We start from the raw sequence: 27,347 nt of genomic DNA on the forward strand, positions 1-27,347 counted from the left end.
CACTTTAAAAGACATAAAAATTGAGGCCTTATTGTGTATATCTGTTACAGTTTACCCGGTCAGCCAAAGAAATTTAAGCCCTTCTCAATTTCAGCTTTTCTGTACTCATGCTCTCTGCCTTTGTAGGGTGGATTTGTCTCCACTTTTCCTTCTCATTTAACCTTTTGAAGAAGGGTTAGAAAGAGCAGGAAAAAAACACACAAAAAAAGAAAAGATACAGTGATGTATCATAATGTCGAGTGCATGTTGCCATAGCTATACCCTTCTCATTAAAACAATATACAGCATAACGCTTAAGGCTACCACCCACACTCCAGCACACACACACCAGTCTCTACAGTGTCATATTTTTAGCTATGGCATTTCTCTAATTGTATTTGCGCAGTTCAAAAGCCTGAGTATTACATAATTAAAACTCCACTGTAAAGAACGCTCAGTCAATCCATGTCACATAGAAACATAACCATCAAAGGAGTCAAAAGAAAAAAAAATCAACAAAAAAACACAAATATCAGCCCATAACACAGCTTGAAATATTTTGTGGCAGTGGCAGAGCTGATGGAAATATTGTGATTGTTCGTACTGATAATGACTCAATGTGAAATTTGAAATGTGTCCAGACCAACCTAAAACACAGGGTTCTGCAGAGACAATCGGTGAGAAACGGTAGTTATCCCACCACTGTTCCTTCCTTATGGCAGATGCCTGGGTGTTAGAGGGACCTGCTATCCTCATGTGCATCGTTTCACCTGCAGAGTGTCACACCAATCTGTCCTCTCTCATTTCCATAATGGTGTGAAGTGTGTGGGAGCACTCAGTCTTTATGGTCAGAGACCATTTTATGGACAAGTAAATTCACTGTCAGAGCCATATGGTGGGCTGTAGTGTGTTAGGACTGAACCATATTTCTTTAGGCAGTGACAGTTTTTATATCCTTGTCTTGTCAAGGAGCTTCACACACACACAGAAACGATCAGTCTCACTAGGATATCAATAGCAGTAGCATGACAGTAGATGTTTGTCTGATTTAATGAAGCAACTGCCATTTAAACTTTCATTTATCTGTTTATCGTATATGTTGCTGTTCGCTTTTAGCTCTAACTGCTAACTTTAGAACAAGTTGCCTCTTGTGGATGATGAATTAATTACTTTCTTACTGCGCTCTACCAGGCCATATTTTTTTTCTACAACTGATAGTTTTAGTTCAAGAAGATCTCTAGAGACTTATTAAAACTCTACAATATCCCTCCGGCCACCTCTTTGTTGGTGACTGATGGGTCCGAATAAAGAGAGATGGTTATTTACAGGCTACAGTTTGATGGTGATTTTTCAGTCTTCTATAAGCTAGTCATATTGTCGATATGAAAATGTAGATTTGTGCCAAGAACAATTTAGAGTGAAGGCAGGAACTCCTCAAAAATACTAGGCTGCCCCCAAGTGGTGAAGTTGTATATCTGATGCAAAAAGCAAATGAATAGTAAGACATTTTTGCATTTGTCAAACCTATAAATCCACTAAACAAATAATGAAATAATAAAATATGATTTTATCACAAAGCATAAATGTTTATTTAATTGGCAATTTCATAACAAATGCTGAGTCTTCCATGTTGAACAAATTGACTTAAGTTCTTCCAAATGACAAAAAACAACAGTAAATACACACTATTGACAACCAGTTTTTCCATTACATGTACAGTTTGAGTTAAACACCATATTTACAAAGCTCACTTCTATTTAAAAAAAGATGAAGAACTCTCTGGTTGTGCATTATATGAACAAAAGGCAAAGGATGGAAACATCTTTCTCTCATTCTTTTGCTCCTCTTTCTTCCGCATTAACAGTAGAGTGGTTAAAAGGCAACAAGGTAATTGTCCTCTCTTTATCTCACATGGTCAGTCATATACTCACACAGTCACACACACACATACACAGTCACAGATAGGTACTCATCATTGCTCAGTGGGGGAGCCCTGCTCACATCCAAACACCCTATAAAAGATTATATACTGTAGGTCAAAACATAAAGCCTTATACCTTACAGCTGGTATATTATCTGTATGCATTTTTTTGCTGCTCACTACTGTACAGTCAGGGTACCATCTCTAAAAAGCACCCTGTAATGTATCTAAACACGGTTTGGCAATAATGCACATGAAAAGGTCATAAATGAGGCAGATGAAAGATAAAACATTCAATGCTGTTTAAGAAAACAAAAATAGAAAGAAAAGTAACATAATATGTATATTTGTGCTGGACATGTGGCCAGCACTTGAGACACCATTATTGCGAGAAGATAAATAAAAGATATGAGATAAAAGATCCAGTAAGTCCATGTAAGAATCCATAAAAAGGTGCTTAAAGTCTTTAGTTGTACAGCTGCACGATGATCAGAGGTTTTCCAGTTAAAGTTCAGTTGTTACAGATCTCAACTAAAAAGATAAAAGATGTGTTTGAGGATTAGTGGAAAGAAAGTAATGACCTACATAGTAGTAAGGTACCTGTTTAATGACATTATGATGTGTTAGAAAGGCAAGATAGCCAAATCAATTTTACTACAAACCACTGTATGCCTATATAACTATTTAAATATTTATATGGATATGGCTTGTAATGACTTGACATGTTTTGCATTAAATAATCCCTAACACATCTAACCCACTGGCTCTGTTTTATAACATTACATGTTAATTTTCATCTGTTTAATTCTCAGATGCAATGGCACTTTTCATCATTTCCTTTTGACCTGAGCACATCTAATACATCATTAATTTTCAGTTCCAATCGAACATGATCTCATTTCAGGGACAATGCAATTTATTTTCATAATTTCCCACCGGCGTGTGTGTATCCAATGCATTATGTTTTGTTTTCAGACACGACCCAATTCATTCTGTTCTTATTTACTACATAATAAATAACAAGATTGGTAGGTAGATGTTAAAGGTTGCTTTGGGTTTGTTTTTTCTGTTGTCGAAGATAAACAACTGAGTTACAGTATTGCAAAGCTCTATTTGATCACTTTGGCTGATAAGGCAAGTTGTGTCTTTAAAAGGTGCTACATGTAAGTTTTTTGCTATTGCTACATAGTCAACGTTAGCCTTAACAGCTGTCCACCTACAATCTAGAAGAAATATTGCTAGTTCAGCAGCAAACTTCATTCCATTTACTCACCAAGAGCTGTCTCCAGTGGTGGAAAGCACCGCCAATGTTGACTCCGTTTGTTTCTATTTCTATCACTCATGTTCTTCTACTAAACTTAGCTTGCTAACCAGTTAGCCCTGGCCCATGCTGTCTCATAATACTACTTTGCGACAGTGAATCATTGTAGCATCCAGTCTGCCCTCAGCTCAGTATGAGAGGATGAAGAAGTAGCGCTGATCAGTGGGTGTATTCTAACCTGTTGTCTTGTAAATGCAAGGCTGAAGCTCTTGGCAAGTGGCCATCTCCACTACCACAACCACCCGCTCCTGGCAACAAACCATGTTAAGCAGCAGAGAAAACATACATATAGCAACTTTAAAAGGAAAGTGCATTGACTCAGCGGCCCCAAGGCATACTTACACACACACGCACGTACACACAAACAAAATCACAAAAATACTCCCCCGTCCATAATAAAATACCTTCTCTCCACTTGATATTGGTAAACATCTTGGCTTTTGTTAATAAATTAAAGGTTCAGCAGTTCACATTCATCAGCTGGTTGTGTGTGTTTGTGTATCTGTGTGCAAGAGTGTTTTGGGTAGGTAAGTTGTACAGTTCACATTGGTCACTGAAGTCCTGTGGCTTTTTTAAGTAGCTCCAGGTCTTTGCGCTTTTGAGCTGCAGGTGGCGTACAGCCGTATGCCTCCAAACCCAGGGGTAAGTAGCGCTCCTGCAGCCTCAGGAAGTCATCCCCCTGCCCGGTATACAGAGAAACCCACGAAGGGGGAGAGGAACCACCCTGGAAGCCCCAGAGTGCCAGACTCTCTGTGGTGAGAGGCAGCAATAAGAGTGTAAGAAAAAAAGAGACGTTGGCCCAAAATACAGTTACCACAGAGATAGAAAGGGAAACAATTTAGTATGGCACTAACCTTTACCGTGAAGACTAGCAGCTTTAGCCATACCAAAGGAGATCAGATATGGTGCTACACCAACCAGGCCTTCTGGCTGACCTCGAGTTGCCATGAGCACTATTGACCTGTTGAGGAAACAAACAAGTCTGAAAATTAAGCATGGCTCAAAAAAAAATCTGCTATACTGTGCTGTTGCTGAGAAAAAGATACAAAATGAAAAGCAGATTTGTTAAAAACAAACAAACAAACAAAATAGTAAAGTCCTTTGCCCATGTCAGAAATATAAATACATAGGGTGTGAACAGTATCATATTTTCCCTGGCTCACTTCTTTGGTATTCCAGTTTTTAAGTACTGTTCCATCTTGGCATCCATTCTGGAAAATGAGGTTTTCTTGGTGACTTTTCCGGAGCAGGCATCCACTGAGACCAGGAAATATCCAGGCTGAGAGAAGGGCATGGTCACCGCATTCACCTGGCCGGTAAGAGGAAAAAATAGGTTTAACAAACCCTGATTCACAGGCCCTAGTCACATAGATAAGATCAAGGGTTTGGATTTGTTTTTGTACTTGAGGCCTGGCATGCTCACAGTAATAAAAGAGCTGTTATCTCCTCTTTGCTGCTCTTTGCTGCTGAGAGACTTGATTTGTGTCTGGAGGTAGAAGCTCCATGGCTCGCTGGAAAACACAAGCTAGAGAGATAGAAACAAATTGGTCAGCAGTGGTGGCTTGCATTTTAAACAGCTGAATGGAGGTTATCTTAAATATAACAACACAAACCTGTTTAGCACCACATCCTTTGCAGGGGTTTGAGTTTAGAGCTGGCATGGGAATCACTGCTGAGGGAGTCTTGGAGTACTTGGGGTAAGCCTTAGCTGTACAGTTACAGGTCTGTTTGGAGGATGTTGTGGCCATGACTTTCACTCTTTCACAGCCTTTCATGGAACAGTAGCTGTGACCATCACGACCATGCCGGGCGCGAAGGTAGAGCCATAACAAGCTGGGTGTGAAATGAAAAACAGGAGAAAAAGGCAGTTTTTAAAAACTAAAATAAGGAGCCTAAAATAGACAAAAAGGGATGAAAGATAAAAATAGTTAGAATGAAAACATAGGACATGTAGGACATGTACAAATCTTAACTCACTCTCTCAGAGAGAGAGAGAAAGAGAGAGAGGTTTAAAGAAAAACACAAGAAGTAAAAAACTGAGAGGACTAGGTTTTGTTTTCTCACCCCACAGGTTGGTCAAAGAAGTATTTCCTTTCCATAGGTCTCTTCTTCAGCTCTGCAAGGGATGACACAGTGCCGTAGTCTGTGATGTCATCAAAAGTGTTGCTTTGCCTATCGTTGATGTCGGCCATGATCTGAAATGTGGTTTCTGATGGGTAACAGAGTCCAACCAGCACCCAGTCATCTCTGCGTGAGAGAAAGAGAAAGTGAGACACATTACAATACACAAGATTTCCTCCACGACCATTTAGAACTAGAAGATAACGATTATAGTCTGGTTCTAATGTAGTCATTATGATTCACAAAAACATCTGAAAAAACACAATTTCATACAGTGATGCTGTGAATTCTCAGTGGTGCATTTCTGCATGTTTGAATTGGAATATCTTGTTGTTCTATGTCTTTCTAAAGGAGAAAAATATGTCCTCATTTGCAAAACATTACAGAAATGCAGCAGCTTTCATCACACACAAACATACTTCTTACTCTCATTACTCACTTATCAAAGTTGATGAGAGAGAGGACAACCTCTCTGGGCGCAGGGCCACTCCAGTGCAGAGTGTAGCTCTTGCTCATCATCAGGATGGGCTGGTACTGCTGAGACAGTGCCCCCTGGCTGTTAATCCCCCTCAGCACCAGAGGAACATCAGGATATTCATCTCTGCTGATGGATAAACTGAGGCTGGGGGCTCCCTGTGTCTGGATGTACACCTGAAGAAGAAGAGGATGTGTCAGAGTGCACAGGTCAGAAGGAGTGCACATTTTACATCAGAAAGACAGAATAACAAGATTGAGGTGTTGACCTGGACATGCTCTACCTGTGAGTAGCGGCCGCTGCAGATCACTCCACTCCACCGGGAAATGTTCACACAGCCAGGATGTTGGATCAGGTAATTGTCTGCTCTGCCGACGTAGGTGTCTCTGTAGCCGGTTACTGACCCATCCACATCATGAAAGATGGAGTTTTTGTCACCGTCCAGGTCATTCTCTTCAAACCATTGTCCAGGGCGACCAAAGAACGTCCGCAGTCCCACCTGAGGATATTAGTGGCAAAGACAGTTGAGAATGCCATCATAAAAATTTTAGCACTATTTAAAAATTCAAGGTATCATTGCTTTGTTTAAGTGCCATCTTTGGTAAAAGGCTTTAAGGGAGCAGATTTGATGAGTTGGAGATATAGTAAAGTCAAGACAGTAAATTGGGTTTTATGTGTTTAAAGGCAGTATATTGTCAAATACCACCACAAGAGGGCACCAGTGATTCAAAATAGTTTCACCACAGGCCTGCCCCTAAAAGAGGTCTTCCTTTTCTTCTCATTTCTTCTGTCTAACTGATGTTTCAAATAACTGCCAACTCTGTGAGTCTGACCTGATCTAATCAATATGAGGGGATGGGAATGGGGGTGGAGAACAAATAAGAGCAATCGGCCAAAGAGGAAACAGTCAGACCCAGTGTACCAGGAGGATGGACACAAAGTGAGGTAGGGACAAATGGTGAGGACTAAGATAAATTAAAAATCTGTCAATCCAAGGAGAGTTCCCATCTACTGTATACCATAACAGCAGTTAATCTGCAGACCACAAGAAACAACAACAACAAGCCTAAGGCTAACCCAACAACAACAAGTAAGAGGTAACAGATGGATAAAGAGGAAAGAGGAGAGAGCTGACCAAAATTCAAGGTTTAAAACAAGATCATTAAAGTCCCATGGGGGTATTTTTCCTAAAATGTCATATGGTCAAACAAGTCAAGTGGTCACTAGTTATTATAAAACTACAAAATTATTGATCATTATGAGCAGATTCCAATGAAATATGACACATTATACTATAATACAGTATGTGTGTCTGACACCCAGGGCACGTACTGTATATTTACTACACATCCAACTGTATGATGTGTGAAGCAAAGTCTTATCAAACCTGGATGTTTACTCACATTGGAGTGGAAGCTGAGCTGGGACAAGTTGTTTCGTGGGGTGAGCTGCCAGGTGTTCTTCAGGTTGAATCCCACTGCGTTGGTATAACGCTCTGGTGTGGGGATGAAGCCACGAAATGTGCTCTGGGTAAGCCGCACTGGACCATCATAGATCTGGAAACCTCGGATTGGAAATGTCCTGCAGTTCACACAGAGATAGACATAGTACAGGATTAGGCAAGACAACTGACAGTAATAAAGTAAAAGGACTACCATTCAAACTGATGACCACAGGTTTTAGTCATGGACTGACTAAAACCCAAAACTTCAAAAGAATTTCAACTCCAACACGATTCAGCCAGGCTATGAGCTCAGCAGGGAGCAGGACATAAACTGCCTCAGACATGACACGCTCCATAATTCTTAGTTATATGGGCTTTCAGTCAATTTTACAATTCCAAGGGTTTCCCCCAAAATGATTCCCAACCATGTTGCCGTTAGTAATGCAGGCATTGTGGTCAATGTAAGGCATTGTTGAACTTCATCTTAATGTATAAATAAATAAATAGTGTGTCACACAATGTACAAGAATTGTTTATATGGAAAAAAGTTAAGTTGGTTAAGACTGATGCTCTTGGATGATGTTGAGGGTATCATTAAGATTTTTAACTTGCCTTCAGATGAGGACTTAAGGCTGAACTGTTGATTTCATTTATTTTTATAATGTGGGTGTTGCAAAGCGATTTAAGGTCACAAAAATGAAAAAAACTGCTTGGCAGTCTTATGTAATTGCTGTTAATGAAACTTTTCTGAACTTGCATTTACTTTAAGGATCAAACTGACTATCTTAGTGGAACTATCTTCTTTCTGGCAAGAAAAAAAAAAGCATGTCAGCAGCTCTGGCAGTAACTACGATGACGACAGACAGACCGACTGAGTCAGATGTCACCGTGCGGTCACAAAGCCTGTAAAATGGTTTTAAAGTTGTACACAGTGGTTACAAACTGACATAAACTGTAGTTCTTGAAATAAAAAAAAGGCAGCTATTTGCCAATCTCTCGTGTATGTTGCTCTCTTTTTGTATAACAATCTCTGTAATGAGAGTAAATGACAGAAAGAAAGAAGTAAGGAGACCCTGAGGGGACATAAAGCTCAAAACTCTGCCCTCATTAGGACTGTCCACTTAGTCTGATATGGCATTACAGCATGGAGAGACTCCATAAACTTCCTCATAATGGAAGTCCAAGTGCCAGTGAGGCACAAGTAATGCGAGACCAACACACGTTTGGTCTTATCAAACATCTGTTTGCTTTACCTGTCAGTGGGAGCACTATTACTGAGATCTTCATGTTCCTTTCCAAAGATAACAAAAAACTGTGTGTCAGAGAAGCCTGAAATCTTAATGAGATAAGAACTGCCCTTGCTCTAGTGCTACAATGATTAATCCCTTTTGTATGGAATCATGTACGCATTACCCACACCGTTTCTCATAAACTGACTAAAATATCAGTGGAAGGAAGTTAGTCAAAACAGAACTTCCTTTCACTAAAAGCAGCTGTGGCAGCCTCATCCGTCCATCTGTACAACTACCTGATTGCCTCACTGACTCTCTCTTACTTGTTTGTTTTTCTCAGTTTATTTCTTACGCAACTCCTCCAACACCGTCTCCTTCAATTCCTAAGAAAACACAGTATGATTTGAACTTTTCCCTCAATTCCTCACACGTATCTTACCTGCCTTCATCAACGTATCCCTCCCTGTTTGCTCCCCCTCACCTGTTTCTAGGCAATGTCCTCATCTTTCCATCAGCCCCTCCTGGTCCCCAGTATTTATTCTGTCCTCCATTGGTCCCTCTGTTTCGGCTTTCACCCACAAACAGGGATTGTATCACCTCCTGGCTGGAGCCTTCATCCTTCGGGTAGCTACCATCACTGGAGAATAAAAAGGAGATAAGGGTATATAGTAATCAACACATAAATATCATACACACGTTTATATGTTTATAATGCTGTCTGCTTTTAGGAATGAAAGTAGAAGAAAATTGCAGGTCAATGTGTTAAACAAGAAAAAGATGCTTGTGACCCCACAGGAAATATTAAGTATCTGCTCGACACTCAGTATCTATCAATCACAAATGATTTTTGGCAAGTTCATCTGGCAGAGAGAGAAAGAGATGAGAATGCTTGGACAAGAGTGATTTAGATAAGTACACACCTGGCAAAGGATAGGCCCACTCCATTGTCTGCAAAGCTGAAAGCAGAAAAATAAAAGAAGTATGTGTTAGTCTTACAACATGTACTAATTACCTATAAATATAATGGAATGATCTGATAATGTATTCAAAATGATATCTGGCTCTTCATAAAAATAATTATTTTTCAGTTCATCGTTATCACTTTAAAAACTATGGGAATCAATCCAGGAGGAGAGGAAAAGTGCAATTTGTTATAAACTGTAGATGATGTCATCACAGGGAGTTGAAGTGAGATTACTTCATACATCATGCTACTAGCACAAATTTTAATAATCCTATTTTTTTTTTTTTCTTTTTTTGGACACCATTCCGTCTGTTTCATCAGAAATATCCCAGCCCTCAGTTCCCCTGAAGACATGACACTAATGACCCTGGAGCCAATGAGTCATCGCACCCAGAGTTCTGGATGACGATGTCACCGCCCCGTATCCACGCTCCCAAGTCGTTGTTCTTGAAGGATATCAGAGTGTCGATGACTGCTGCCACCCGAGGACGGCTAGGGTCAGCATTCTGGTGTGGTCTGAATCTGAAAAAACACACATGTAGATATATGCACAGTTTTTATTACTGTCCTTGTCACTTTCCATCAACTACACTCATTGCTCACACACACACACACACACACACACACACACACACACACACACACACACACACACACACACACACAGGAAGTGGGCTAACGGTTAATGGTTTTCATTAGCTTGGTAACTCTTAATAGATTTTGGGAGGATATGAGTGACTAATGGAGCTGATAATCATAACATCATCATACTATAAATCTGTGTAGACATAATATATAACTAAACTAAAAGTCTAAAGGCTCACTGTTGAAGTGTAGAGACTGCAGGCTTCAATGCTCAGTGCCTCCCACAACATGCACTATGACTGGCATTGTAGAGGAGAACATTATGTCATTAAATACAAAAGGTTTTATCTCCCAATGACGCATAAATGTGCTTAGAAAAGTTTTATCTTTATCTTCTCATTAGATTAGAATATATCATGTGTACAAAGTTGAGAGAAACCGGAAATGATTTTTTGTAGTTTTCACAAAAGGACAGGGCTTATCCTTTTTTCCAGCCTAGTGGTGGCACTCAATTCAGATTAGGGCTCACCTTGAACATGTGTTTATGCTCTGGATACCATTAACATCCAGAAATGTGTGTAAATCTGGCTGTTGGACTAAAGTCTTAGTCAAGGAGGAATATTAACCTGAATGTGGCATGAGATGAATGAATGGTCAGAGGTTCACTTAAATTAGAAGGAACCTTTTTCTGGGAAATATTAATATCTAATATCCTCTTCTTAGAATTTCTTACAATCACACAAGTCTTTCTCTCTCTCTCATGTAGGATTAATACTTAGTTCGCATTTTACATTTAAAATCCTCCCCCACATACCTCTACCCACATACATATACTGACACACACACACACACATACACACACACACACACACAGACACACACACACACAGACACACACACACACACACACAGCGTGGCCAGTAGTCTCAGTGGACACGTCAGATTTTTTCCGTCTGGTTGAGGGCTGTATTTGGGTAGGGAGCTACAGAGTGGAAACTCTATCTGTGAAGCCTTGTTTTCTCTGTCAACACAAACCTGACAGACCTTCCACTAAAATGCAGTAACAGAGTAAAAGGCCATCTATCTTTCCCAGTCAATGGCCATATCCTAGTATATGTACAGTAAAAAACCATAAATAATTTATAAACAATTCCTGACAGTGGCATTACACAAATATATTAGTAAGCCACAAATACCTCAATATTTATATAGTGTAACTGTACACCATGATGCATATGATCATGCACCACAGACCCTCTAGTAGTGCACAGTTATAGGCTTTGTGCAAAAACATACACAGTGTACTAGTTGGTTGTGATTCAATATCCATTGGCATACACTTACAACAAAATATTCAAGGAATCCAAAATAATCATAAAATAAAAAAAAACTCTTGGGAGCAATCATTATGTCTTTACACAGTGTAACTGACAGACTGTACACTTCTCACACTGTAAAATGCTAAAATGCTATTCTACAGACATTTGCACACACATACACACCTGGCACTGTTATCTAGACACAGGTATTCCCGGGGGTCAGCAGCATTAGCATTGGTGGTCTTCACTCCCTTATCAATGAACAGTCCTGCCTAGGAAGAAGAAGGCATGATTATAATATAATGCCACCTTTCCTTTAAAACTATGGATAAAGATCCAAGATGGACCAGAGGTTTATTTTTGCTGAACTGGCATAAACAAGACTACTGGTATATTTTACAGTGTGGGACTTGGGGCAATAATAAAAGGATTAAATTTAAATCCTGGCCTGACAGAGTCATAGAGTGAACGCTGCACAGGGTACTGCAGAAAGTAGGGAAAGTGAGTAATGTATGTGAATGTGTAATGGATATTTACATACTCTATAATATATGGATTAGTGTTGTATGTTTAAAATTTAATTGTAAAATAAATCAAATGAAAAATAGTAATATGTCTGTGTGTTTGTGTGTCTATCTAATGTACTGTATACGGAAACATGTGCTTGACTATACTTCGCTTATACCACAAGACCAACATGAGTTGGTCTTGTGTGTCGCTTATACCACAAGACCAACATGAGTCGGTCTTGTGGTATAAGCCTTAAACCTTGGGGCTCCTTCCTCTATAAGAGAGGCTGCTGTGGTCAGACTGGACAAAGAACTTACAGTTCACCTGCCCGACTTCTGTCATTACACAACAGAGCACTATTGTAGAGCTACCTACTCGTGTGTGCGAGTGTGTGTGTCCCTGCCCCTTTTTGGCAAGAAAACCAAGTAAGTAAGCAAAGAATTATGTGCATTTTTTTTTACAAGTTATAAACACTGTATATATAAACACTGACTTCAACATACACTGATAATACAAAAAGAGCTTAAAGATAAGAAACACTGATGATACCTTAAAGTTGGAGTGTACACGGTTGTTGTAAAAAATCCCAAGAGGAGTGATCTCTGCCTTGGTCTCTGGTACCAGCCCATGAGAGTCTCCAGTGGAAGAGCTGTGGAACACAAACCATATGCCAGCGTCCTGCAACAGGAAGTAAAAGTGCAGAAATAAGGTGATAAACATACATTTATACACACTCCATCTATAGGTGATTTGAGGTAAAATACAAAAAATAAGTAGAACAGGCAGGATATCATATTATTCTCATGCTGGTCAAGTCCCACAGCAAAAATAAACCAGGTTGAAGAGTTCATATAAGCTCAATAGGTTACTGAAGTTTAAGGTTAATCAGATATTGACAGGCACCTAAATATCATGCAAATATCCCCCTACAAATAAGTGGTATAATTCTTAGCCCTCCCCTGTGGACTTCCACATTATTTGCACCAAAATGAAAAAGAGATAGGATCAGGGATCCTTGTCTTCTACTTTCATATTTTAGAGGTCTCACTATGTTATTGCACCCCTCTATCAAACACTAAAGCCTGTTAAATCCCATTTTATTGATGGATCACTTTTTATGAGCATATAAATCTTTAATTTTTATTACGTAAAGGTCAAGACAGCAAAGCCACTGCAACTTCAGTTAATATATCTCACTATATCACTAACAGACTCCTCTTGTTTTCACTCATTTTTTCTTAATCATGTGTAAAAAGTTATTTTGAAGCTGTTTTCTTAGATAACTCTGATGTTATTACCTGAGAACCAGCAGCTGCGTTGCTGATGAGGTTGTTATTAGGGTTGGCTATCCAGAATGTTGAGACTGCCCTGGACAACACCCCCATCACGCAAGACAAAGACAGAGAGAGACACAGACACAGACACACACACACACACACACACACACACACAAGCAGAAGAAGATATTAAAAAGGGCAGTACCTTAGCATATCAGAGACTATTACTAATAAGCAGAAGAAAAATCAAAGTGATCTTTTGAAAATTCCCGTAATAATCCACCTCTCCAACATAAACCCTGGACGGGGTGAGCTCTGCCAAGACTCACACACACTCACACTGAACCTTCTGGAAACAGACCTTGCTGCTTTCCTCACAGAGGAACTTTTCTTGTTCTTGCTACGACATAAAAACAACCCATGGAGAGGACAGGTTGTTACTGCATGGATAAAACCACCCTAGCAATATCTCTCTACACTACACACTATTACTAATTAAAGTATCTCTCTCTCATGGACATGGGCCCTCTGTCTTCTCTCAATGTATGTCTGCACTATCTCACCAGGTTTCCACATTCAAAGATTTACTCTGACACACATACATTTAAAAGAGGCACAAATCGTTTGTGTTGCTTTGTCCCCACTATTCATTATTTTCAAAGGCAAGAAAGTTGCTGTGTTTCTTTTATATTTCCTGTCCCTAAATATGAAACTACTTTAGAGTCAAGATGTCTGCGTACTCAAAGTTCTCAAGGCTTGGCAAGTGCCTTCGCAGTGTCCGTAATATTATCTACCGTTGTCCTCAGACTTATACTTAACAAGACCTCAGGGTTTCTGAATTGCAGTTTTGGATGAATAGATTAGGTATTTTATATTAAAAGGGAACTAAAACATAGCCTTTCTCATCAGTGCTTTAAATGAAACTGAACTAGCTTGTGACATACTGAAAACATCACTCTAAATGTTTTGTGTAATGTGTAATAATTTTAACCTGTGCATGTGCACAAAGCAGTTATGGATGGAAGTTAATAAATTCTCAAAACTACTAAATAAAACTATAACTTATTAACTTATCAACTTATTCAACTTAGATTTGCTAAGCAATGCATTGTGACTAGTCATAGACATGTTCTTGATAATGGTGCAGAATCTCATGTTGTTACCAACTTGCTCTGCACTCGTATCTCCAACCAGAGATTTAGCATGTCATTCCTCTAATCTCTTACTTGCACTCTGTGCTGGGTAAGGGAGTGTAGCCCTTGTAGACTTTGTCCTTAATGCTGGTGCAGAGGGTGTCATTGCGGTCAGTGGGAAGCAGAGTCCCAGGTCGAGTCAGCAGGCCAAGGTTGTGGTAGAAAGTGTTCCGCTGCTCAATCCCATCCTCAAGGAAAAAACAGTGACCCAAGGTGTCATAACCTACAGTGTTCTTCACCTGGGTAAGAGAAAGAAGACCAGAAGACACAAAGAAGAATAATTTAGAGCACAGGACGATTTTCACCACATAGTCCCTGGCAGGAGAGAAAAATAAATACTGTACTATATTCCATTCATAGCACTCTCTCCTCTTCCAAGGGGTAAGTAGTTCACACCTAATGGAAATATTTAGAAAATCCTGGTAAACAAGAGAGCTAGGACATTTGTTAATGATCCACAGGAAAATACATTACATTCCAACTGCTAGATGCCTGCCTCCTTAAATACATAACATTTTGCAACTAATTATGTATTTAATTTTTTTTTTTTTTTATTAAATCCATCTATAGCTATGTAGACAATGGTGGTATGAAGAGACCTGCTGAAGAAGACACACAACAAAGGAATATTCACATGGTCATTGTGCCAGAAGTGAAACAGGAAAAAACAGCAGAGTCACACAATGTTATCCAAAACTTTTCCATTTCCTTGATGCAACGAGGAAGAATGCTTTCACTCCTATGGCCCCAAGGGCAAACATTAACCCATCACCATTTGACGTCAAGAGGGAGCATAAAACACACACACACACTCTCACACACACACAGACACGCACAAACCGTAAAAAACAGAATCACACAGAAAGACATTGTGATTCTGCAGTTTATCAAACATCACATCACTTCATTTTACTTATCCAACAAGTACATAAAAATCATATCTTTCCAAAGAGACTGAAAAAACAGATCATTCTATAATGGAGAAAGAGATGAGACAGAAGGGTTTGAAGAGAGAGCGTAAGGAAGAGGGAGTGAGACGAAGACAAAACGAAGAAGGAAACAAACCATTACAGTAATCCAGTGATGGGGGCTGTAATTGATGAGCATTCAACAGTCCCTACCACATGGTATTCATTAGTAAGAGCTGTCTGTGTTTCTGCATCTGTCTTTTCATTATCTCATACATTATAGACTGGATCAACACAGCCACACACATATACTTTACTAACCAGCAAACCATTGGTGGCGTGGATGGTGAGACAGCGGGAGAAGGAGTGGTGTATGGAGAGTCCGTCCACATAGGTGGGCTCCCAGTAGCCTCCCCTCTGGTCGACATCCCCGCACATGTGAAAGTGGAGGGGGTAGCGGCCCGTCTCTCCCTGCTGACCCATGTTCTTCAGCTCCACGTGGGACAGATGCACTGATGAAAAGTTACCAAAGATCTGATGGTATTGGAGAGAGAGAAAACCAAGACAGGCTAGAGTGGAGGATAAGTCACAAAAGATTTTAAGAATTGATCAAGCAAGAACAATGGTCTATTATACAGTGCAAAAGAAAACACAAGGTTCACATTTTTCCACAAAAGCAGGGTAACTGTCTAGCCACTCCAGTTAAAGATTTGGGTCTACAGTGCGATTCTGTGTTTGTCTATGATCCCACTGGGATATGCGCAATAGCTGAGTCGGCACCATGCTCAAGTGAGTCAAACTACTCCAGAACCAGTTATACAAGCATAAATAAAAAGCTATATAGAGATGCACACATGCAAAACACAAGTGTACCAGAGAACAAATTAAGTCAAACATGTACGTCAACAAATAATCCAATACAAATATGCTGTACAATGCTCTCCAGGAGGTCTTTTTGTGAGTATGGCATAATCCACATGGCCTGGTTCTTGTTAAAGAGGTATTGGCCAATCCTTCCAGCTAACTGTAACTCAACCACTCTCTCTCCTCTCTCTCTCTTTCTGACTGACACAAACATACACCTACGCACACTTAGTTAACAAATTATTAGTTTCTACAGTATATACTGCAGATGATGCCTCCATTCCTATATTTGCTGTATATGTCCATGCATACATACATACATATACACACATACACACAACAGATTGACAAAACTGCCAAAAGATTTAAATCCGTGTCAAGGTGGGAGTAGTGTGAAAAATGGATTGATGATATTGTGAAATGCCGAGTGCTACGTGTGAGCTGGTGCTGTTATTGAGGTATGTTAGTTTGGGGGTGAAAAGTCAATTACTTAAGAGGCAGATTGTGTAACATGATTGAAAGCGTTTTTGTTGGAATAACTAATGTGGTTAAAAAAATGTTAACATGGAAGTAAAAAATGTTTATTTTGTTTAGTACAAGGGGGACAAGTTACATAGAGCCTAAGGAATGTTATTTGCCACACATGTGAATGGAGTTGTGCCATTATTAACCAGGTTACAGTGAACTCATTGCCTACATAGGGACCCACAGAGGTCAGGACGGATATGATGCTTCAGTAAGTGCTTGACCCTGATCTGTCTTCTGTCTTCAGTGTTTGTTCAGATTTATAGACTGCACATCTTCTAAAGAAGAAGTGTCAAATATGAAAATAAAAGCTTGACATGTGGCGGCACAGAGGAGAAAAAGAGAGAGAATGGCAGTCAGAGTCATGGTACTTCATATAGCTAACTGAGCTGGGACCATGAATAACCCCTCTCTCTTAGCATGGAATATAAATATGGAATGTATGCACACTTGTGCTCTGCAGTATGGAAACTGTCACGCAGGTTACTGCAGACATAGTGACCTTTAATGAGAATGTAAAGTCATGCTAAAACACGCAGACACATACATCAGCAAATACACAATTTAAACAAGAGCCAGTGTTATAAAATTACACAAGCACACACAAATAAGACACACCTTAATATGGCCTCCATAGGTATCATGGCTGTAGAACTGGCACATGTTGTTTCCGTAGCAGGAGTTTTCCATTTCTCCATAGATGAGAATGTTTCTGGAAAGCAGAGCCACTTCAGCACGCATGTCGACTCCATCTATGATCTCTCCAACATGGTTATACTGAGGCTTCCCTGAGTAGCAGAGACAGGTCGATTCTTGGTCATATGCTACCAACTAGGTGAAATTTTTAGAGAAAAATCTGATACACAATTGGACAAAAGCTGGAAAAGGTGAAAGTGATTATTTTGTATGAACACAAATGTCAATCACTCCATTCCTCCCAGAGAAAGCAGAAAACAAATGAACACTGAAGGAAACTCATTACTAAATAACAGGGCAACATAATTTGGCTTCAAGTTCTTGAGTAACCTTTCTGAGGTGGCACAAGTCATACTGAAACACACACCTTTCCATTGATATTACATTTACACACACAAACAACTATCCACACCCCAAAACCAAGCAAAATAATGGACATGTAAAAGCAAAATTAATCAAATACAAGTGAAACACAAAATAATCAGCTCTTTGACAATGTGGAAAGTACCTGTGCCCGCAGGGTGCAGAGACCAATGTTAATGCACAGCAGTACTCCAGCTGCTCAGCCCTTCCTCACGGCAGCAACACAAAAATTAGGCACACACACAAACTAGTACACCCTTCTCTTTAGGAAGGAAGTTGGCGATTGTTGACAACAGAGGAATGAGCTCAAGAAACATGTCTGATAGACAGATGGATAAAAAACTAACAGAATTCTAGAGAAGGAGCAGAGGAAAGGATGTGAAGCTGAGGCAATGAATCCAAATCCATACAACCACTCTGGTTATTTTAAGATGAAGTTAATATCAAAACATAAGCTGACAATCTCTTTTTAGCCTCCTCCAAAAATCTGATATCACCATGACAACAAAACAGGAAATTAGATCTCTCTGGACCCCACAATTAGTAGCACTACATCTGCTAATCACATAATTGACTATGATAGAGAGTGTAAAATGTTATTCATCTTCTTCTGCTACTGGCACAGTATTAGGTAAGAGTCTTACCACAGCCTTTCTAATATAAAATATGTCTGTACTGCACTTTGCATAGCTCTTCCTTCCTTTTTCTTTCTGCCATCCTACACATTTAGCAGAAACTGTGAATCTAAAAATGGTAACCTGCAGTACAATTCTCAGGTCACATTACAAGCCACACACAGACACACACCCACACACACACATAGTCAGTTTCTGTTTGCAGCCCTGAAAAACACAGCTATTCTCTCTCACCTTGTATCCTGACCTGCCTGCTGGTGCAGTGAGGACAGGGCAGCAGGGTGAACTCTTCAGCCTGGTGCATGGAGTAGTCTGTACTGGCAACTACAATGCGATCCCCGGGTTTCCAGGTCTGCTGCACTTCATCCTGAAGGTTCAGCACCACCTGGTCCACAGCATCCACCTGGAAGCCTGAGATGGGGAATCCTGGAAGGACATAGCAGAGCACTTAATTTAAAAGAAATAGGAGGCACAGCATAACATGACAGTCTGAAGGTTTTTTTTTTCTGAAGTACCTTATTTAGACATTAAGGATAGCCACACTAAAATAAATGGCTAATAAATGTATAATTTTTAAATGCTATCAACACTAACCCATACATGTTTAAATGTTTTTTAACTGATACCATCATATATTGTTCCTCACCATTCCTCCACTCGCTGTAGGCTGTGACTGAGAAGCCCACTCCGTCCACAGTTGTGAAGTTGCGAGTCGCCAGAGCTCGTCCTCCTGTGTCGTGGTTCTCATGTTCCCTGGCGTCCTCTGAGCATGATGCGTTACCACCGTCTACCACAGACACCAAAGCCCACGCCTGCCTAGAGAGACACAGAAAGGAGAGGGAGTCATTTTCAGACAGAGAGTAGTTTCACACACTTATATCAAAGAACATTGAATATTTGGTCATCAAGTTTTGGGTCTAAGTTTCCCACAGACTTTCTTTGGATGATGAAAATAACTTTAAAGCGTAGCTGAAAGTTACACATAGTTACTCATTTCCATTATCATATCACTTGTTTCAGCTTTTAATTTGTTCACATTTGGACACTCCCATACCCACACAAGCACAAATACCAGTTTTTACTCAGTTAAGTTAATGATACTTCATGTAGCCTAATTAATCATGGCCGTGCAGCTTTAATTTAAATTCTATTAATAAGTAAATAACGGCACCAAACAAGACCCATTATTTGCAACAGACAACGCAAACCAACATCTGAAACCACTGAAAGGTAATGGTAGCTGGAGACAGCACAAGAATTAGTGGACCAGTCTCTGTGTAGAAGGATTTCAGTGAAAATATTACAGATGCAACAGCTAGTCAGATAAAGGGTGTGACCTGAACTGAGCAATAATGTTTCACTGTGTATGAATGTCTCTGTGCGTGTGAGGCATCAGGGTGACCATATGTCAATCACACACACACCAATGTCTTCCACTGAGACTATACATGCGGCAGACAGGCAGATACTTGGGCTGAGCATCTGAAAAAGGGATTAAACTTGTCACTAGTGTAATGCCCTGAAGGAAGAGCAAATGTATGTGATGAGCCTGAAGCAGGATAGTAGGTGAAAGAGGAACACGCAACTGAATATCAGAGTAAATGTCATGTAATGTAAAAAGACAGTGATGGGAGGAAAACTGAAAGATGTTGAGAAAAAAAATAAATAAATTAAAAAAAAAAATCGAGGGATTACTAATATGAGGGCAAAAGATTTCTGGAATCCAACTTTTTACTTTTGCTCCAAGTCCTTCCTTCTCACTCCACTTCACAATATCTTATAAAGCAGGAATGTCAAGAAAATTATTTTCAAATGAGATTATAATGATTAAATAAGAAGAAGAGGCTGAAATCATGTGAGCAGAGGAGCGTGAGGGTGTGGATGGTGAATGGGATTGTGATGTGGAAGGGTGTATGACCTAAAAAGACAGTGTAGTGCAACTGGACAAGCCTTAAATGTATCAAATGCCATGCCCCTAACTTCTTAGGAATGACGTCTTGCTTTTTGTTGTCAAGCGTCAAGCTGAATGAGTCAAAACAAGCTAAAAGCTTTCTTGCTATTCATGGATTGAATAACATTTTAAGACTATTGTTCTAAACTATGACATGACCTTTATATTCTTTATCAGCATAAACTGACCCTGACCAACATGACCTCCCAGAATTTAACCATTCAGGAGCCTATTTTTAAACCTATATCTGGACAGGCAGCTGTACATTCTGATAGACTAGAGGAAAGTAAGTATGTAGGAGTCTCTTGTTTCCAATAAGAGCCTGCTTGGCTAAAGAAAGTAAACAGTGCCAGAGGCAATTTCCCAAATTTACCTTCACACTTACCTCTCTAGCTCTATTTTAACAGGTACTGCAGTAAAGCCTGCAATTCAAGGCACATCTGAACATCATACAAAAGTGATGAAAGGCTCATTCTCCTCCTTGGAGAATTGTCTTTGGAATAATTAAAAATTTGAAAAAAAGAGTGACTTCATATTTTCAGTGTTTACCTGCTAAATCTCCCTGAATATTAGCAGCAGGTTTTGACGCTATTATTTCCAACATGCCTCTGTGTTAACCTGCCTCTGGGCATAATAATTGCTCCCACTAGCATAATCACAACCCAAACCTGTTTTCTTATGGATGAAAGGGTCACTCTGCACTCCACTGACACATAAACAGGATCCATCTGGAGATGCACTCTGTTCTGTCATTAGCGTGTGGTTTTCCACAGTTTTCCTGTTGGGGAAAATCAAGAAAGGCCCCTTTTCTGTCCTCAGGCTGCTAATATGCAGCCTGTGCGAGTGCACACTTTACAAATCAAACAGATCCAGGTCCAATAGTTAAGAGGTGCAAAAAGAAAATAAGAGAGAATGGTTGTTTCACTTTTTCCTTTTGCCACATCCTTGATTTGATGTTCATCAGCATTTTAACAACCCCATTGTTTGACCGGAAATGGCAAATGTGTGGAGGCTAGAGGTGAATTCACTACAGACCGGCATGAATGTGTGTTTATGTGTTTGTGAGTGCTCTCCTGAGAGGCAAAGATTAAAGACACAGAGGTCAACAGGCACGAGGCAGGAGCCAACACATTCATTTATCTGTGTCAGGAAGGACGCCACTGAGACCAACCTATAGAAATTTGATGGTATTTTGGGTGATGTGATAGTTTGTTATTGTTTACTTTAAATTGAGAATAAGTTGGGAGATCACAAGGGGTTTGTAGGGCACCCAGGTATTACAGCACTGATGCAAAATAATAAAAGAAAATGTTGGAAAAACAAGCACCACAGTTAGTTCCCAAGTATGTTCCTGCATAATTCCCTGCTGTTTCTCCACAACACTCCATTAGATGTCATAAACTGATCTACACCATTATTATGCTCAATCCTACAGGTTATATGCCTTTACCTCCAAACTCTTTCAGCTTAAAATCACTCATCCTAACATAGTGTGACTTTAATGACACATTAAACTGCATGCTGTCTCATAAAATTATGCTATGTGTTTCCTCCCACTATAAAGAAAATCCACAGTAAACTAAGATAAAAATCTCCTCTCCAATAAATGGTGAAAGGGAGTGCACACTTATTGGCACACACACACATGGGCTTTACCGTCTGATCCATTTAAACCACTGTGCTTTGGATTTGAAGGAATTTGTTTGAAGACCTCTGTGCTGCCTTGGCACCCACCCCCAGAAGCGAAATGTGACACTGGAGAAACTGGCGTAGCACTTCGCTTTTCAGCCAGCCAAGCACCAAACCAGGCCAAGCTACAAATAACACAAATAAGTGAAATGCTGCACTTAGACTATCCATTGAAAGAAACACACTTTTGCACCCATGTGTTTGAGTGACGGCAACAGAAGATCTAATGTCATGTAAAGCTAAAATCCACTCCTGTCACTCATAAGCCCACAAGGACAGGACTACAACCTATATCAAACTTTAGTATCTGTTCTTTTGATAGAATAAGCTTGATGGACAAAAAATCTCCTGAGTTGCCACATTTTATGCAAACCCTGGAAACACTGACCATGACACAATTGTCGGGTAGGCTATGTGCTTCCTTTCCTGGCAGAACACGATATAGCGGAAAAACGGGAAACAGGTGGAGGAATAACTAGGAACGATTAAAGGGAAGATACCAAATGAAAAGAAAGATACGTGAAAGAGAGTTTTCCAGAGAGGATGGACATGGAACAAAATGTTGGTATCGTCAGTCCTAGGATTAAGGCTTCAAATGAGAAAGGCCTTACTTCAGTGGTTGAACAAAAACATTAAAAGCATTAACCTTCTTTATCAGCCCCAGGAGACCAAGAATAAACAAAACACTCCCAAACGCTTTTAAGCAGAGACAATACACCATGGAGAACCAAAACAAACTCTCCAAGAGCTGGCACAGTCTGCAACATAACTGAGCCACAAACTCACTCACACTTCTTGTTGTACAGACATAATCACCACTGCAACATCAAGATACAATCCATGTGTTTTCATTTGTAAAAATACATGATTTAAAAGTCTTTAAGACATCTCTTATATTCATCAATTGGAACTATTTACCTGTATTTGAGATCATAGACAAAGCTGCTGCCAAGCTTCTCTTCAATGGTCTTCTTGGTTTCATCTAGAAGACTTTTGACAGCAGAGTCTCCTACAGCCAGAGTGACAATGCGGCCCGCCGGCAGGGACCGAAGCAGCTGGGTCAGTCGACGACTGTCATTACGGGACTCGTGTGTGTCATAGCGTTCAGACAACAGCAATTTGGCTGTGTCCTGGTCCACCACACGCAGGTTGATGCCTCGGCTGAAGTTCCGCTGGAAGGCATGACCTGCTGTGGCCAGCCCGGAGGCGGGGATGCTTCGGGTCAGCAGAGACCAGGAAACTCTCTTGGTACCATGTAGCTCCAGGGTTCCACCACTCTGAACGGCAATAAACTTACGGCCCAGGCCAGGGACCTCAGGAACTGCCTTTTCATTGGAACGCCCCACAAGGGCAATGGTGGCATGAGAGCGGTAGCGACATTTGGGAGCACCAATGTGAAGGGCTCCACCTTCTTCTATTAGGATGTGGCGTGTTATCAAGGTTATGTTTTTGGAGCCATCAGCATTGTCTGCAAAAACTACCCGACCTGTGAGACGTCAGAGGAAGACAAACATCAGTTCCTGCCTGCTGTATGTTACACCCGAATGTCCATAAACTGAACTAGAGCAGCGCAACAGTGTCACATACTTAATAAATCTAAATTCATCAATGTCACAACTCAAAATACTACTTAACTAATCATGGACCTTGGTCCGCTTACCTCCTGACTGGATGGTCAGTGAGTAGAAGGTTGCAGAAGAATCTAATCTCAACAAATGGCCCCTCCTGACAACAACAGCCTTGTCTGGTTGGTGGCCTGGGTTCCAGCCACTAAGGGACGGGTTATGGTCCGGACAGTTCTCTGTAAACATGACCAATTAGTAACAAATCAGAGAATCTTGTACTTTCCATTTTTATGGGTTCATGAAGAGATTTTAAATCATAAACATCTGAATCAGTACTTTGCAATACTGACCGTCTAACACCTCTCCACTTGTGAGACTAAGGACAAGGATAAGCGTGAGGAACAAGGCACCCATCGACACTCCAAAGCAGATCAGTGTGTTCTTTCTTTGCTGGAGGCTCTGAGCACACTCCCTGCGCTGGTGCTCCTCTGAAAGGTTGAAAGCGGCTGGTCTCTCCGGTGGTGGGCCATGAGGCTTTAGTGGTGGAGGTGGTGGAGCTTTGGCAGGTGGTGGCGAGCGTACGGGAGCCACTCGCCCGGGGACATAGCCTGGGGACCTCTGGTGGTTGGCGTGGTGCGGAGCCACAAACACTGGGAAGTGGCTAGGGCCATCACTCGTCGGCATGGTATACGTGTCTGCTACCTGAGGGGCGAAAAATGGAGAAAGAGTGAAAAAGACAAGACATACAGAATACATTCACAATGTAGAGTCAAATGATGGCGTCCCTGAGGATGTTTGGAATCACCAAGTCATTTTGAAAAAGCAATGACCAATGGGGAAACTCCAACACTCAGCAGGCCGACCAACCTTATTCTTATCTCTCAGTCACGTGGCATTTGGCTGACCAATGGTATAACTTCATCATTCAGTCAGTCTCTCAGTCAGTTGAGACATTCATGTTAATAGGGCAGGCCCCGCTGTTGCAGTCCAGCCAAAAACAGTAGGAGGCGATGGAAGAAAAGGGCTAATTCTAGGAAAACAGACAAAAAGCCACCAAGCATCTCACTCATGGACCCCCAGGTAAAGATCCTGGGAGTGGGTCTTAAAAAGACTATAAATCTATTCCTCCAGTCAACAGTCAACCTTTCCCCTGGCTGATTTAGCTTGAACAGAGTGACACCGGCTGCTCTTGTCCACACTAACGAAGGAGGTTGTGAATAATGGATCGCAACATTCCTCAGACTATGTTAACACAGCCAAAACAGATGGCACCAATTACAGTATAGGGAAGGAGGAGAGTGCTGCAGTTTGAGTCTGTGCTGCCTTTATTTCACAGGATAAAACAACGTGAACTGAAGCCATGTACACACACACATGCACACACACAAAAGGTCACACAGAGACACACCTGCACACACAAGCACACAGCAGTAGAGGAAATGACACTGCAGAAAAAAGGGCTTCAATGGCACTTTTCTTTAACACAAACACCCTGAACACTGTAATAACACCACCACATGCTTCTATAGGTTTTCATAAACAAAACTTAAGCAAGTTCAAATTTTCAAACACCACAGTTGGGCCATATGACCTGAAGAATGACCAAGTCTTTTTTTAAAAGGTTGTTAAAAGTACAAACTTGCAACAACTGTCTGAGACAGCTTGAGTCCAACCAAAGACACCCTGAAAGTGAGGACTAGATTTTTAACACCATCCAAGGGTCTATCAGTACTTAACACACACACACACACAAATATGTGTGCAAAGACACACACACGCCTGCACCAACCCACAGACACACACAACCATTGTCTTGCCTTGCCAATTAGTCATCATTTTAGCCCAGAGTACAATGAACCTCTTCAACTCACAAACAAAGCAATGTACCATCAAGGACTGCAAGACAAGGGCTTAGACATTTATCTAGGCCACAATATAAGCTAGGCCTAACAGCAACTGTTTCACCCACTTCAATTAGAATGATCCCATTGCAGTGTCTCTCTGGACCAGTCTTTGTAACTGATAATTCGTTATCCAAACCTAAACTGGACTGTCATCACCAGAGACATGCTGATTATGGTTTCTTTCAGATGTTCATCATTAGTCTGTGCCCTGCATTAGACATTGTCAGTGGGAGCCCTGTGATGGGATGATCCCCCGGGCATCAGTCTTTCCAACCCAATCTCGCTATGTTTTTATTCACATTCCTTGCCATAAAAAGGGCCAAGCAGCTCCTGCTCCCCTGCTACTAACTGACCTGTCAGAGCATAAAGAGTTGTGGATTTGGGGCTATTCAGCGTCTGGAAATGACACAGATCTCAGGGCTCATTTTCTCGCCCATCCGCTCCCTCCCTCTCATATTTTCCTGATTTCAGAGCTACTGAATATCAAACAGATGTGGGGGAAACACTGGAGTCGAAGCGGGACAGACCATCACACATTCCTCGGCTGTAAAATCATACTTCACTGACGAAATTGACACTGGCAGTGCGACAAACAGTAAGCCATGTGTTTCCTATATTAAATCTATAAGCCAAAACAGCGCTGTCACAACTCTTACTATAAGAGTGGTAGTGTAGTAGTAAGTGTAGCGGGTGAGCTGGCCCACGTTGAGCGGTATCGTGTTAGAAGGTGTGTTAAATGGGAAGAGTGAATATGATTTATGGCCTTGTTTTGGCTAAAGAGACTCCTTCCACACCACATTCCTCACAATTAAGAAATATTACTGTATTGTCAGAGGGACACTGGGTATTATAACAACTTATCAACACAAAAGAGGAACTTAGAGGATATCATATGGCATAGGCTAATTTACGCAGCTAGTTAAGTAATGACATTTCGTTTCGATTACAGTGGCTTTTGTCCACTGTGACAATCAAGGTACGGATGAACCACGTAGCAACACACTACTTAGAACTTTTAAACACTAGCTTGGACACACAAAAACATTAATTTCCCCTTTTTTACGAGCTTACTAACCCTCGAGAGAAGCCTCTTCACAAGAAAACAACTTAAAGGTTCAGCCGGTGAGTCCTCTATCACCCCCATCGGTTGACAGGCACACACAGACACAATGTAAACGGTCGTGAGGTCGTACCGTTGGTGAGACTGTCCTGCTCCTCTCTGGCTCTGTCCATTCGCTCTCTGCCGAGCCGTTAAAAACGCTGACCCGGCGGTGGTGCTGGTGCTGGTGAGACGAATGATGAAGTTCTCACCCTCGCAAGTTCGCTTTCCCTGTCTCTTTTTATATACTATTTCTTCACATGGTGTTTTTTTTTTTTTTGCTGCTGATGGGCTGTCGTCCGTCCGTCGTTCAGCCCCCAGTCCCACCGAGAGAAGAGAAGGCAGGCGCGGCTTGGGATAGAGGAAGTGATGATGCGTTCATATGCTGTCGGAAAAATAGATGAAAACCCCCGAGACACAGCGTACTGAAAGCACGTTTACCGTGATGATGTTGTGGTAATTGCGGTAGTATTAGCCTAACTATTGTAATATTATTATTATTGGTTGTAGTAGTCTCTTGGATTTTAAAATACTAAGGTCATGGGTCCAAGTCAAATGTTCTGTAAATTTTATTTCCCTCCATGAAGGTCTGAATGCTTATTATTACATTTGTATTTGTTATATTAAATTATTTTGTTTATGTTAGTAAATGATCGTATTTTTCTATTTTACTGACTAAAAGCTATCAATTATAAGTGTATTGAGTATAACGGTTTCATAGTTTTTTTTTTTTATTGTAGGGTTTAAACAAAAGACAAATTCCCAGGAAAAATACCAAGGACATGACCTCAGGGTCTCGGCAAGTAA

General features: G+C 40.7%; 1 protein-coding gene across 1 annotated transcript; it reads right to left on the reverse strand.

The window, feature by feature from the left end:
* Positions 1-1,544: 1,544 nt before the first annotated feature.
* On the reverse strand, positions 1,545-26,888 carry cemip2 (cell migration inducing hyaluronidase 2). Its single transcript, XM_023418315.2, has 24 exons — positions 26,635-26,888; positions 23,888-24,239; positions 23,633-23,773; positions 22,891-23,458; positions 18,979-19,148; positions 18,567-18,758; positions 17,257-17,426; positions 15,571-15,783; positions 14,375-14,580; positions 13,170-13,239; positions 12,421-12,549; positions 11,545-11,633; positions 9,848-9,979; positions 9,414-9,449; positions 8,975-9,130; positions 7,221-7,398; positions 6,101-6,316; positions 5,782-5,993; positions 5,286-5,468; positions 4,835-5,054; positions 4,645-4,746; positions 4,385-4,530; positions 4,076-4,182; positions 1,545-3,971 (listed from the first exon to the last, which is right to left on the reverse strand). Exons 2-24 carry the CDS (start codon positions 24,219-24,221, stop codon positions 3,772-3,774), a joined length of 4,170 nt encoding a protein of 1,389 aa, XP_023274083.1. The 5' UTR covers positions 24,222-24,239; positions 26,635-26,888; the 3' UTR covers positions 1,545-3,771.
* Between the last annotated feature and the right edge of the window lie 459 nt (positions 26,889-27,347).

Source organism: Seriola lalandi, unplaced genomic scaffold (genome assembly GCF_002814215.2).
Source record: "Seriola lalandi dorsalis isolate HSWRI2012SDOR001 ecotype SW California unplaced genomic scaffold, Sedor1 jcf7180002054581, whole genome shotgun sequence".
NCBI lineage: Eukaryota > Metazoa > Chordata > Actinopteri > Carangiformes > Carangidae > Seriola > Seriola lalandi.